General features: G+C 43.4%; 1 protein-coding gene across 1 annotated transcript; it reads left to right on the forward strand.

The window, feature by feature from the left end:
* The first annotated feature begins 2990 nt into the window (after positions 1-2990).
* Positions 2991-13491, forward strand: LOC307141032 (delayed-rectifier potassium channel regulatory subunit KCNS2). The gene is made up of 2 exons (XM_079840932.1): positions 2991-3970; positions 11904-13491. Exons 1-2 carry the CDS (start codon positions 3005-3007, stop codon positions 12387-12389), a joined length of 1452 nt encoding a protein of 483 aa, XP_079697058.1. The 5' UTR covers positions 2991-3004; the 3' UTR covers positions 12390-13491.
* The last annotated feature ends 764 nt before the right edge of the window (positions 13492-14255 follow it).

The raw sequence follows: 14255 nt of genomic DNA on the forward strand, positions 1-14255 counted from the left end.
TTTATAAATTTTCATAATTTATTTATAAATTTATTTATTCATACATTTCTTTGTGTGTAGGGTAATGAGGAGGGCGTGGTTTACCTCAGACATAGCAATCGAGCTCAGAGGCGAGGGCGAAGCGCTGAGGCCACAATGACACCTCGTGGTCGAAATACAATAAGTATAGCCTACTGACATTGATACTGTCTGCGCCTTGGATAGGTATATGGCTAAAATCTTAAATCTTACTGTATGGATAGGCTACTCTTTATTCCGGACATGGCAGTCAAAGCATCACTGAATATAATGGGGTTTTTCTTGGTGTGGCCTTATTAATTAAAAATTGGTATAATTGGTATATGAAAGCTGTCATGCGGACCTGGGAACGCACCAGGGTACCGAACAAGAGACTACCCGGAGGAGGTGCTCTGAGTTCGGTTGCACTCGAACTGTGCCGCGATTTGCGTGAACATTGCGAGAAACACAGACTTGGGTGCGCTGTTGTTCAGAAAAGTAACCTGCGCATTCATTTTAGCTGATTATAATGTATTAAGTCCAATAAAACACATGTAAGGGATGATGGTGTTGATGATTTACCTTGGATACGAGCAAGAGCGAGCCTGCAGTGTATTCGCGCATTGCGTGTACAATCAGGGCAACAAATGAATTAATCCATTCAAGTCCCTTTGCAAGCATGAGCAGAAAGCCGCCTTCCTCCGACATGAATACAGTAAACCCAAATGGCATTTACTCAGCTGCGCACAGGTTAAAAGCACCAAATTCATAATAATAAAAAATATATATTGAGCCGAGTTCTGTCTTCTATCATGCGGCTCTTAAAAATAAAGGTTCTTTGGCGGGATGGATGGTTCCATGAAGAACCGTTAATATACAAAGAACCTTTTCATTGCACAAAAGGTACTTTATAGCGTAGAAAGGTTCTTTAGAATACAAAACGGTTAGAAAAAAATGGTTCTTTAAAGAACTTTTCACAAAACAGTTCTTCAGGGACCCAAAAATGGTTCTTCTATGGCATTGCCATGAAAACCCCTTTTTTGTTCTTCCTGGCACCTTTATTTTTAAGAGTGCTAGATGCACGCAAACGCACCAGGGTTCAGTAGAATCTAGTTGACCAGCGCTGTGGGGGAAACCGGGAACTAATGCGCTCAGACTTGGACTGCAGCAAACGTGCCCAGTGTAAAAACGCTTTTCTTTTATTTTTTGACTTGAAGTGTAATAAAATGGTAGGCTATATAACAGCACTTGTTTCAGAATAGTAATGTTAATGTTAATGATTAGCAAACATGACATTTGTAAATACAATTATCTTATTTTTATACACTAATTATATCTAATATATTTGAGGAAATATGATGAGGAAATACAGTTATTTGAATACAGCTCTTCTGTCCAAAGAGTTTCAAGTGTTGTCAATCCCGTTAAATGGTTTTGGGAGCATTATACACTTACTGTAGACTGATAAAATTAAAATTAAAATAAAAAAATAAAATTTTGAATAACATCTGTAGTTTAAGAATAAATAAAGCAGTATTTTATTTAGTTTTTTTTTTCCTTCTCCACAAATTGCACTGCAAATAAGTTTTGTCTGCTGTCTGTTAACATCCATGTTTAAGTACAAGTTCTCGCACAGTTGAGTTAAAGTGTGTTGTGTGGACAGACTGTCGTAAACGTTTGTGCTCTTCTCTGACTGTCAAAGATTAAAATCTGATCCAGTCGAAGGGAACAGTCTTTGTGTTCAGTTCAGTCTTAGAATGTTTCAGTCGTTAAGCGAGTCGGATTAAGACGTGTGATTAATAATACAAATAATAATAAGACCACACCAAGAAAACCCCCTTATATTCAATGTCAGTGATGCTGTGACTGTCCACACGTGAAGTGACGCGACGCAACAAAATGTTCTACTGTAACCGACGCCTCATTCTATTTTGGATCTTTGAAATATGTGTTGTAGCATTTGTCACATGTTGTGCATACAAATAGGAAACATGAATGTGAAGTGAATTTGTGGTCTCGTTTCAAATGCATTGGGTCGACTTCACTGTAGCCTATACTTGGGTCGACTTCACTGTAGCTGCTTCCTTTCCGTGTTCTGACCGCTAATGGAGAATATCAAGCGCTTCCATTTCAGAGTCCCTGTCTGTTGAAGATGTTGCTGTTCATGTTTGTTAGCCCAGGACATTTTACAAATCTAGACCAGACGATGTTCTACGGCCATGTCCGGAATAAAGAGTAACCCATCCATGTCACACAATAAGATTTAAGATTACTTAAATTACAATGTCAGTAGGCTATACTTATTGTATTTCGACCACAAGGTGTCACTTTGGCCTCAACGCTTCGCCCTCGCCTACTCTGAGCTCGATTGCTATGTCTGAGGTAAACCACGCCCTCCTCATTACCCTACACACAAAGAAATGTAGGAATAAATAAATGTATAAATAAAGAAATGTAAAAATAAATAAATGTATAAATAAATAAAAGAATAAATAAATAAATATGGAAAAAATAAAAGGAACGGCACACAAGAAAACATGAGAGCACAGGAATTGTGAAACATTATAACTATATATATAGTTATAATGTTTCCATTGTTCCATTGTGCATATATATATATATATATATATATATATATATATATATATATATATATATATATATATATATATATGGTTATAATGTTTCACAATTCTTGTGCTCTCATGTTTTCTTGTGTGCCGTTTGGCTCCACAAAGCAAATCCTGGGAAGTGTGATGCGGTTCTCAGATATATGGAATTCCAAAGCTGCCAATATTAAAAATAAATTAATATTTTTAAGGCTGATTCGATTTTATTACACAATATATATATTGAAAATGAAATTGAAAAAACAGATGACACATTAATTACATTAATCATTTTTAACACGTAAAATTAATCACCGAAATTAACCTGTTATTTTTTCCAGCCATACTAAAACAAATGTTGTCCTCTTTTTTTTCCCATTACAGCGTGAAGGTAGACCATGGTGAAGGAAAGACATGCTTGGTGGATTTTGGATCCTAAGGACCACCTTTTACACATCAATGTAGGTGGGTTGAGGCACACTCTATGCTCAAGCATTCTGAAGAAGTTTCCGGACACACGTCTTGGCCAACTCTTGTCCTGTGACTCAGAGGATGACATTCTACAGCTCTGTGATGACTTTGATGTTCAACAGAAAGAGTTTTACTTTGACCGTAACCCTGGTCTCTTCCCTTATGTCCTGCACTTCTATCAGACTGGCAAGCTGCACATTATGGAAGAGCTGTGCATTTTCTCCTTCTCTCAGGAAATAGAGTACTGGGGAATCAGTGATTTTTTTCTGGACAGCTGCTGTAGTTACCGTTACCTTGATCGTAAACTGAAGAGACATCATATATCCTGGGATGAAGAGAGTGATGTTAGCAGTGTGGATACATCAGTTGATGAGATTTCTGATCTGAACAAAGATATTGAGCACTTCCATGAAATACGTTTTGGAAACGTTCGGAAGTGTCTGTGGCTAACATTGGAAAATCCAGGTTATTCAATCCCTAGCAAAATTTTCAGCTTGCTTTCCATTTGTGTGGTGTTAATATCAATTGCCACCACGTGTATCAATAGCATTCCAGAATACCAGAGATTTGATGAAAATGGTAATCCAGTTGAAGACCCAACTATGCATGTATTAGAAGTGTTCTGCATCTGCTGGTTTACATTTGAGGTAGTAACACGCATGCTTCTTGCTCCAAACCATCGTAAATTCTTCTTGCTACCACTAAATGTGATCGATATCATCTCAGTGATGCCAATTTACATCACAATCTTTTTTGATCTGGTCATTGGGAGTGAGTCAGAGCTGGGCAACGTGGGAAAACTGGTCCAGGTGTTGCGGTTGATGAGAATCTTCAGGGTGCTAAAGTTGGCTAGGCATTCAACAGGGTTAAGGTCACTAGGTGCTACTCTACGGGTGAGATTACACTGCCATTGTGCACGTGCATTTACAATTTGCATATTGTAGTGCAGAAGTCTTCAACCCTGCTCTTGGGTACCCACTGCCCTGCAGAATTTAGCTCTAACCCTAATTAAACACACCAGAAGCAGTCAATCAAGCTCTTCAGGATAGCTTGAAAATATACAGGCAGGTGTGCTAAAGCAGGTTAAAAATAAACTTTGCAGGACAATAAGTCCCCAGGAATAGGGTTGAAGACCTCTGTTGTAGTGGTGTTTAACCCTGGACCTGGAAGGGAGACCCACGCTACTCCACATTTTGTATGTCTCTTTTATCTAAAAAACGTACCTTGGTTCCCAGTTTACATATGATCCACCATAAATAGTATCTGTCCCCGCATTCCAATGTGCGTACTAATAAGTGTGTCCCAAAGCATAGTATGTTGAAAAGAGTAGGGGAGAGCGGGGCATAACCTAAAACAGAGTTAGCTGTAACACACATTGTTTAAAGCTTTCCATGCATGACGAAACGTGGTGTATTTTCTAGTTGCCATATCAACACTATTTCGAGAAAAAATTGCGTCGAAATTAAAAAACTTTGGAAGATGTCACTGAAATTTTTTTTAGCCATAGTAAAAGTAAATTTCTTAGTTAAGTATATTTTTCATCTCTGATTTTTGTGTTTATTTAAACCAAGACAAATCTGATATTACTGTAATCTTATATATATTATTTAAGAGTTGAGATTTTAATGACTTTAATGCTGAACTAACCAGCAGAAGACACGAGCCGGGGTTAAACCCAGTTGCTCATGTGGGGCATGTTGTCACAATGAGCCCCTATTAGAACTACACTATTATACTGAGAAACCATTAGAAAAAGGTGAATAATGACTGAGAGTCAATGTTCAGAAGTTATTAATTATTATTCTGTTTTGAACTATGCTGTATAGCTGTGTTTTGCGGTGTGTTTGTTGTCAAACTTAAAAGTTAGTTTATTTTTAATTATTACAAAATGCCAATATTTTATATGAAAAAGTTTATAATTGTATTTTATTGACAAAATATTTTAGTTTGTCTTGTATATTTCTTGATTATATCAGATAACATTTTAAACTGTCATATGGTCATGTTACAATGTGCCCCTCACATGTTACAATGTACCCCACCTATGGGACATGTTGTCACATTTCACTTCCACTCTTTCGGGTTAAATCAAGAAAATAAGTATGCACAGTATTGATGAAACAAAACCACAAAATTGTACTACACATGTGTGCAATTAATGTGGGGAAAAATGTCTAGGGTTACGTATGTAACCTCTGTTCCCTGAGAACAGGGAACGAGCGCTGCGTCTAGCTGACGCTATGGGGAAACGCCCTCGGCGTGACTGGTGTCTGAAGCTACTATCGAATCACGGCAAAGTCTTTGACCGACGTCAGCCCATGACGTCATCATCGTGCGACCCGGAAGTATAAAAGGGCGCCGTGCCAACACATACACATCTTCTCGTCTGAAGGGACTGTATGGCAGATAGGCCCTGAAGCATGGCAACGCGACGCAGCGCTCGTTCCCTGTTCTCAGGGAACAGAGGTTACATACGTAACCCTAGACGTTCCCTTTCGAAAGGGAACTCTCGCTGCGTCTAGCTGACGCTATGGGGAACGATATACCAACGCCGCCATGCTGAGGGGAGTGTCTGCCCATTGGCAGTGACAACTGTCAACACAAGTAATTCCATAGAAAAACCTGAGCGATTCCCCCTCAGGTCACTGGGCTGACAGTGACAGCACTCCCTACGGTCATAGCCCAAGCTATGCAACTAAACGGAACCCTAACGCACTGCGTGGGGTTCCATCCAGACAGCTCGAAGGCCCGGGACCACTACTTCAACCGAAGGGGTCCCTTTAAGGGAATGTGGCTAGGGGACCCGAAGGAACCCCAGCCAGTCACTACTCGGGAAACCAGTTCTCCCGAGTGCCACCAGGGAGGCCTGACCTGGTGCCCTAAGTGTTATGGACACTTCGGTTTAGCCAACCCTGTCTGTTCAAAAACAGAGCCTCTGGAAGGTGCCCAGGGGGCATCCAAACTAAGGGACTGAAAAACTGGCAGTCCTACTTAGCCCGGAACTCAGAGACGGGTTATCCAAGCGAGCAATACTCAGCGTAGCGCTTTAGAACCCTTGCTAGCGAGGGGAGTCTGCCTGCTCAAATCAAGGATCTACCAGGTGCTTGTGTTTCAAAGCAGTAGGGAGGCCGAAAGGGCCTAAGGACTGATCTAACAGGGAGGCCTCATGAGAGGCCTACGACCGTCTGACCAGGCTCAGGCGGCTGAGCGCTCATAGACGACCCTCATTGAGGGGAGCAGCTGAACCTGCCTGGCGAGTAACCTCCAGCTGTAGGCCCAACTACCACAAGTTCTCACAGAGAACTGGTAATCAAAAAGTGCCTAGCTCAGGAACTTCACCTTCAAGGAGGCCCTGTGGGCCTACTACTTGATAGCGGGTTTTCCAGGGAGGTCTATAGAGGCCTACTACCTAACAGCAAGCCATGCTGGCAACCTTCCCAAGCATCCTGGCTCGGGACTCCGTCCTCAGGGAGGCCTAGTGAGGCCTACTACCTGACAGCAATACCGCCAATTTTCAGAGCGTTCAAGCTCACTTCCAGGGAGGCCTAGAGAGGCCTACCACCTGCCAGCGAAGCATGGTCCTGCTGAGGTTACCTCTTGTTTTCTCAAGGAGGCCTAATGGAGGCCTACTACTTGACAGTCAAGCTACGCAGGCTAGTCGAGCATCCTGATTAAGGAACTCGCCCTCAAGGGAGGCCTATTAAGGCCTACTACCTGATAACCAGCCTTTAGGGAGGCCTGGAGAGGCCTGCTAACTTTTTGCAATACGTGCTAACTGTTTCAAATGACTGGGTCCCAGGAACGCCTTAGGGAGGCCTGATGGGGCCTACTACCTCGTTCGAGTGACCACAATCTGGGAGCTCACCCTCCGGGAGGCCTATTGAGGCCTACTACTCGACAGTCAAGCTACGCAGGCTATTCGAGCATCCTGATTAAGGAACTCGCCCTCAAGGGAGGCCTATTATGGCCTACTACCTGATAACCAGCCTTTAGGGAGGCCTGGAGAGGCCTGCTACCTGTTTGCAATTCGTGCTAACTGTTTCAAATGACTGGGTCCCAGGAACGCCTTAGGGAGGCCTGATGGGGCCTACTACCTCGGTCGAGTGACCACAATCTGGGAGCTCACCCTCCAGGAGGCCTATTGAGGCCTACTACTCGACAGTCAAGCTACCCAGGCTAGTCGAGCATCCTGATTAAGGAACTCGCCCTCAAGGGAGGCCTATTAAGGCCTACTACCTGATAACCAGCCTTTAGGGAGGCCTGGAGAGGCCTGCTACCTGTTTGCAATTCGTGCTAACTGTTTCAAATGACTGGGTCCCAGGAACGCCTTAGGGAGGCCTGAAGGGGCCTACTACCTCGTTCGAGTGAACACAATCTGGGAGCTCACCCTCAGGAAGGCCTAGTAAGGTCTTAGAGTTAACAGCGGGTCTTCAGGGAGGCCTGATGAGGCCTACAACCTGATAGCCGGCAGGCTAGCTGTCCCGATGCGCACATCAGTACATACCTCCAGTGAGGCCTGGTTGAGGCCTTCCAACTGCAAATGCGCCTTGTTCAAGAGGCCTACTGAGGCCTACAATTGACAGCCAACCTTCAGGAGAGCGTAATTGCCCCTTTTTAACCTGATAGCCAGCTAGGCTAGTAGTACCTTGATGCTTCAGCATTGGCACCTGCCTTACTAGAGGCCTAATAAGGCCTACCACTGTCACCGTACTCTTACTCGGTGCAATCCTCCAGCGAGGCCTAACTTTAGAGGCCTGCTAACTGGGAACAGACATATTGTAAAATGTGGGTTGTAGTAATATTAGACCCTACGGCTCGTCTTCATGGAGGCCTGCTGAGGCCTAACACATGATAGCTACCCATTGCTATGGGGACCCGTTCCAGGGAGGCTTGTAAAGCCTACAAGCTGTACGAGTTTCGCAAAGACGAGAAATAACTGCCAGACAAACAAACTGGCTGCTACTTAAACCAACAACTCTCAATGAGAGGAGGCCTCCGATCCAAGAGGTGCACACCCAACTGACGCCGCAGCGCTCAGTCGTAACAGAGACAAACTAATCCAACCTGCAGTGGCTTAGGGAACCGAAGACACATAGTAACCCTATGCGGTAGACAAACACTCCATTCTATCAGAAAAGTGTGCTACCGCCTAGTAATCCGCAAACATTTCAAAGAAAAGAGCGGCGGCCTAAACACTACTCTCAATATGAGAGGAGGCCCATCTTCTGATAACCATGCGTGGTGGCCTACCTGGCGCCATCTTGACCAACCAGGGAAAGCCAACACATGCTCACCTACACAGCCCAGAGTCTGGCGCTGTGCTAAGCCAACTAAACAGGGGAAAAACAGTTCTCTCTGATGAATACCCAACTCTATACAGGAACCTGGGGTCTGTAAGAAATACATATTTTTAGTGTAATACACAAAAAATGACCACTCTCACCTGCGGCATGTTGAGCGAAGACTCATTGTGCAGTTCTCACCACCATGTTCTACCGCCCTTGAATGCCTGAAAGGGGCGTTCTCACTGAGTAAGTCCGGGCGGGCCATCAGAACATAGTTCTACTCATCATGGGCCCGCCTCAGGCCTGATGTAAGAAGCGCCTGGGTAAAAAATCATAAAAAGACATTAAAAAGGAAAAAGGAGAGGGCTAGAATGTAACCGCACTCAAGGGAAGTGATCCATCACCAACGCCTTCTTTGAGAGCGTTTGTCCTGGATCACCTCCCTCAGATCCTTTTTCCCGCGGAATCCCGTCTCCTCTGTGCCCTGCTCCTCCATGGAGGGGGAGCACGAGAGGAGACGCTAGCCCGCTGGTCCTGCCTACGGTCCTCAGACCGTGAAGGACCAGGTCCCGCCTGCCTGGGTGGGGGCGCGGATCTCAGCGGTATGCATGTCTTAAATGCCGCTGAGCGCGCCTTCGCCTCCCTGAACTTTCCAACCACCGCCTCAACGGAGGTGCCGAAAAGTTCAGTAGGCGAAACCGGCGAATCGAGGAGAAAACCCTTCTCTTTCTCCCCGATATCAGCCAGGCTCAGCCACAGATGCCTCTCCGTGACCACCATAGCCGCCATAGAGCGGCCGATAGCAGCAGCAGTCTGCTTGGTGGCCCGGAGAGAAAGATCTGTGGTGCGGCGCAGCTCAGCAACCGCCTCAGGGGACAGCCCGGCCCCCTGGTCGAGATCCTCCAGCAGGTCCGCCTGGTACGCCTGCAACACCGCCATCGTGTGCAGGGTCGCACCAGCCTGACCTGCTGCCGCGTATGCCCTGCCATTCAACCGCGAGGTAGTTTTCAGCGGTTTGGATGGCAGAGATGGAGCTCTCAGCGTCGACGCCTGCCCAGAGACGAGATAGTTCGCAAACGTCTCGTCTATGGGAGGCATCGACACATACCCGTGCTTACCCATTCCCTCGACATCAGCGAAGCTTGCCCGCTGATGTCGGTGAATGCGGGCAGAGAACGGGTTCTTCCATGCCGCCTGGACCTCAGTATGCAGGTCCGGGAGGAATGGAAGGCTCATCTGAGGTGCTGGTCTATGACCGGGGAGAAATCGATCGTCGAGCCGTCCACGAGCGACTTCTCCCCCAGCGCGCCGCCAGGGCAGCCTCAGCCTGTCCGTGGCGCGCTCCATAGCATCCAGCAGCTCGGCGTAAGCAGGACAGGGTGGCTGAGAGGGATCAGGCTGGTCCTGGTCGCTATCACCATCCTCCTCAGCCATCTCCTGCCCGTCCCGAAGAGCACCCGCTGCAGATCTCGGCGGAGAACTGTCGTTCTCCACGTCGACCTGCAGGTCGCTCTCGTCAGCCGCCAGATCATCCGAGAGAACCACACCTCTCTCCAGACGATCAGCGAGCTCCATCTGGGAGCCCCATGATGTGCGCTGCCGCTCCGCCTCAGCGCGAGCGGGACTCACATCGGCAGCCCCAGATGTTGTGCCCTCCACCCTCGAGAAAAGGGCCAGACGAGAACGGAGCGTTCTTACAGGGAACTGCTCACAGTTTGCACAGGCAGCTCCCTCGAGAACTGCCTGTGCATGCTCTTCGCCCAGGCAATAAACGCACAGAGAGTGTGTGTCTCCTGGTGTCAGAAACCTCTGACACGGGTCGGCACACTTCCTAAAGCTCTGCTTCTTCTCTGTGCGTTTCATCTTTCTCTTAGTTTTGTTTCTTACCAGATCCGTAGATACCGCTTCAAACAAACAGTCCCTGAAGACGAAAAAGATGTATATGTGTTGGCACGGCGCCCTTTTATACTTCCGGGTCGCACGATGATGACGTCATGGGCTGACGTCGGTCAAAGACTTTGCCGTGATTCGATAGTAGCTTCAGACACCAGTCACGCCGAGGGCGTTTCCCCATAGCGTCAGCTAGACGCAGCGAGAGTTCCCTTTCGAAAGGGAACCTAAGTGGATTTACACAAACTGAGAAAGTCAAAAAGTGCTCTCCCCTATACTAAAAGTCCCTGGATGGTCTACTATTTCCCCTAGATTTTCAAAGTGTGGATTTATGCACACTATAATGGCTAATATTGCCTACAACCCATTGCACTTTAGAGGAGCAATCAGAACTACAAACACAAATAAAAATTGTTTAAAAAACCTACAAACATGGCGGATGTGCACAACTGAGGGTTAAGTAGAGAGGTACATATAAAGGGTTTTTTGAGTGATTGATAATCTAAATGTAACCTTATAAAAAATATTTATTAAATAATATCTGTTATATTTCTGAAATGCATCATTATGCAAACACATGAAGAAAGTTCTTTGCTTGAAAGACCCATGACTGGCAGATCAACATGGCTTTTCTCTCCAATATGGTAGGAAAGTAATTTAAATAAAATGTGGGGGATTTTAACTTTGAGAAGATGATTGACAGGCCAGTTTACAGCAACAGGATCTGTGTAACGGTATTTGCCAAAGCTTGTCTACTCTATAGCTACACACTCAGAAGTATGACCAGCAACAAAAATAAGTTTAAGTGATTTATTATTCATATCTGAAACTGATCAAAAATATCTATTTAATGTTAGGCCTATTTATATTATATTTAACCTGCAACAACATTGTGAACATTTAGAAAGAAGAATTGTATATTAGACATTAAATGAGACAAGCCATTTTACGGTGACATGGTGCTTGTGACATTATGTGACAAAACAGCACATAACGTCACAATTCTTTTATGTGGTAGTGTCGCAAAACTTGCCCATTCTTCTGCAACACAATCAAAGGTATGTGCTTTTTTCTCACAAAAAGAGTACATTCTTTTAGTGCATATATATAGGTGAATTGGAATGCAGCATTAGTTCCGTTTATAGAGCTCTCTCTTAATGAGTTGATAATCTGAATCAGGTGTGTTACATAAAGGGATACATAAAAATGTGCAGTGCTGTGGGTCCCCAGAATCAGGATTGAAAACCACTGGCATATTGAATAGTACTGACTGTATATGTTTTTATTATGCTTTATTTAACTAAATAAATCAATGATGCTAGTCCCTAGAATCCAGAAATAACATATTTCAACCCGATCTCACTGCAATTCGTACGAATGACCTACCCCTAACCCTGCCCCTAAACCTACCCGAGACAAATTGTACGAATTCGTACGAGTAAGGTCATACGAATTTGTACGAGTTTGCCACCTCGTACAAATACGTACGAATTGGTCGTGAGATAGCTTTGTGTATTTTTACTACCTTGTCTTGTAATTTTGTAAAACTTTCAATTACATCTAATTAAAAAAAAGTTCAGTTTTTACAACTTTCTACTCAGTTTTGACAACTTTTACATGTCAAATATTATGTCTTTGTTTCTTTGTGTAGCACAGCTACAGAGAGGTTGGAATCTTATTACTCTACCTGGCAGTGGGTGTATCAGTGTTCTCTGGAATGGCTTACACTGCAGAATATGAGGAAGATGTTGGTTTGGACACAATCCCAGCTTGCTGGTGGTGGGGGACAGTTAGTATGACAACAGTGGGATATGGAGATCTGGTGCCAGTGACAGTTGCAGGAAAGCTGGCAGCATCTGGCTGCATCCTGAGCGGTACATTAGTTGTGGCACTCCCCATCACCATAATTTTCAACAAATTTTCACATTTTTACCGCAAACAAAAAGCTCTTGAGGCATCAGTAAGAAACAGCAACAACAAGAGGCCTATAATGAGACAACAGAGAAACAGTGGAGACACTGAAATACATGGACATAGCCACTTTTTGGAGGATGGAGAAAAGGATGAAGATGTGACTTATGAGAGAGGAGTTGTCAACTATTGCTACGAAGACCATCCACTGACATATACAGTCTGATGTGTCCACTTTGCAAGAAAGGGGATTAGTGTTGAAGACGTTATACCAATATTAAACATCATATCCTGACTTAAAATACAGGTGGGTGACAAATTAAAGGAGCATCTGGGGAATCCGGTGGCTGTTATGCTGTGGGTGGTATTTTTATGTCATGGTTTGGGTCCACTTGTCCCCTTCGAGGGAGGGGTCACAGCAAATCAATACAAAGGGTTTTTCTCAATCTGAAGGCTGCATCCTAGTGAGGTTGTGTCCTTCCTATACCATGCAGCCTTTCTGAGGCTATAGGCTAGAGTTATCCTCAGCATTAAACACTAGAATGAGACAGACTAGTAAGTCTGCATGGCTGTGCCATAAAGGTTTCTGCCCCCATGTTCATAGCATGAAAATGCTATTAAAATTAATTTGGGTAAAATATTTTACACTAAAAATCTTTATATTATCTGGCTTTCTATTAAAAATAATCAGTAACAGTGTTTTACAACTCCAATCCTGTGGACCCACTGGTCACATTATGGGCACTTTAGCATTATGTGATTAATTTACATCAAATCAAAAGAATACATACGCTCTGAAATGTTTTTGGTCTTGTATTTAATAATGAAACTGGAGTAGCTCAGCTCAGTAGCTCAATTGGAATGTGATTGGAATGTGTGCAAAGGATTGTAAATGGCAACTAGATTATATTTACATTTAGTGAAAATAGCATATAATAGTGATAGATGCTATTTACACTAATTGCAAATAGTGATAGATGCGATTTACAACAAGTAAATTTACACTAAGTGAAAAAAATGTTCTTAGCGATATATTATATTTAAAATAGCATAGCATACTCAGTGAAAATAGTGATATATTCTATTTACACCATGTAAAATTAGTTCTTTGCAATATGTGCAAATAGTAATTAGATGCTATTTATACTTTATTTTGACAGATACATACTATTTGCACCTCAGTATTGTTGTACATAAACAGGATGCAATAATAACAGAGTGTAAATGATTATATTAAGATTATTAAATGGATACCGCCTTAATAGGACAATGAAAGCCCTCCCTACACCTATCCCTAACCCTACCCAATAAATGCTTTAATTATTATTAAACATTTCGTTTGGCACTTTATTTAAATTTTTTGAAAATGTTCTTAATTTTTATTGAAAGTAAATGCCTTTCCGATGTTATATGTGATGGGAAAATAGAGAAGAGCGACCTCTGCAATTTGCAAAAGGCAGATTCGAACCCGGGTTTATCACGTCAAAACCTAGACAAGCCTTATGCTTTACTTAGGATGAACACTTGCCAACAAGTGTTACACTTGCCAACAAGGCACGCTATTTGCACTTGGTGTAAATAGACACTCCGTTTATGGCAATAATAAGTCATTATTCAGCTCAGTTTAGTTAATTGTTGATTCAATTCAGTTCCATAACTGTGTTGCAAAGTTTATAAATTATGAAACAACAAAAGGTAGCTCAATTCAGTTCAAGTTTTGTCATCCAATAGTGTTTGTGCAGTCAAACCGCTTATATTTACTGGAATATTAATTTTCTTTTAAACCACAACTGAAGCCAAAGGCGACAGTGGAAAAAAAAGAAAAACACCATCACTAAAACATTGACAGAAACCAGGCTCAGTCGGGAGTCCAGTTCTCCTCTGGCCTAAATGAACGAACATATTGTGATGTATGACTCCAGGCTGCATCACAAGCCATCACAATTTGTGAATAGATATTTTTTGCATCCAGCTCGCTCCACATGGAGTTTGAAATATGCCAATAAACGTAATTAGTTGAAGTTCAGAAAAGTTGTAGTCTGCCCGTCAAATTGAAATATGAAGTTAGAGCTGCCGTTTAGCCAGTAGTAGA

Source organism: Gobio gobio (assembly GCF_949357685.1).
Source record: "Gobio gobio genome assembly, chromosome: 17".
Classification (NCBI taxonomy): Eukaryota; Metazoa; Chordata; class Actinopteri; order Cypriniformes; family Gobionidae; genus Gobio; species Gobio gobio.

What these genes read in the sequence shown, in the direction of transcription:
- LOC307141032 (XM_079840932.1), top strand. Translation starts at nt 3,005, where the DNA reads ATGGTGAAGGAAAGACATGCTTGGTGGATTTTGGATCCTAAGGACCAC. An exon ending in CACTAGGTGCTACTCTACGG is followed by an intron (nt 3,971 to 11,903) that starts GTGAGATTACAC and finishes TTCTTTGTGTAG; the next exon opens with CACAGCTACAGAGAGGTTGG.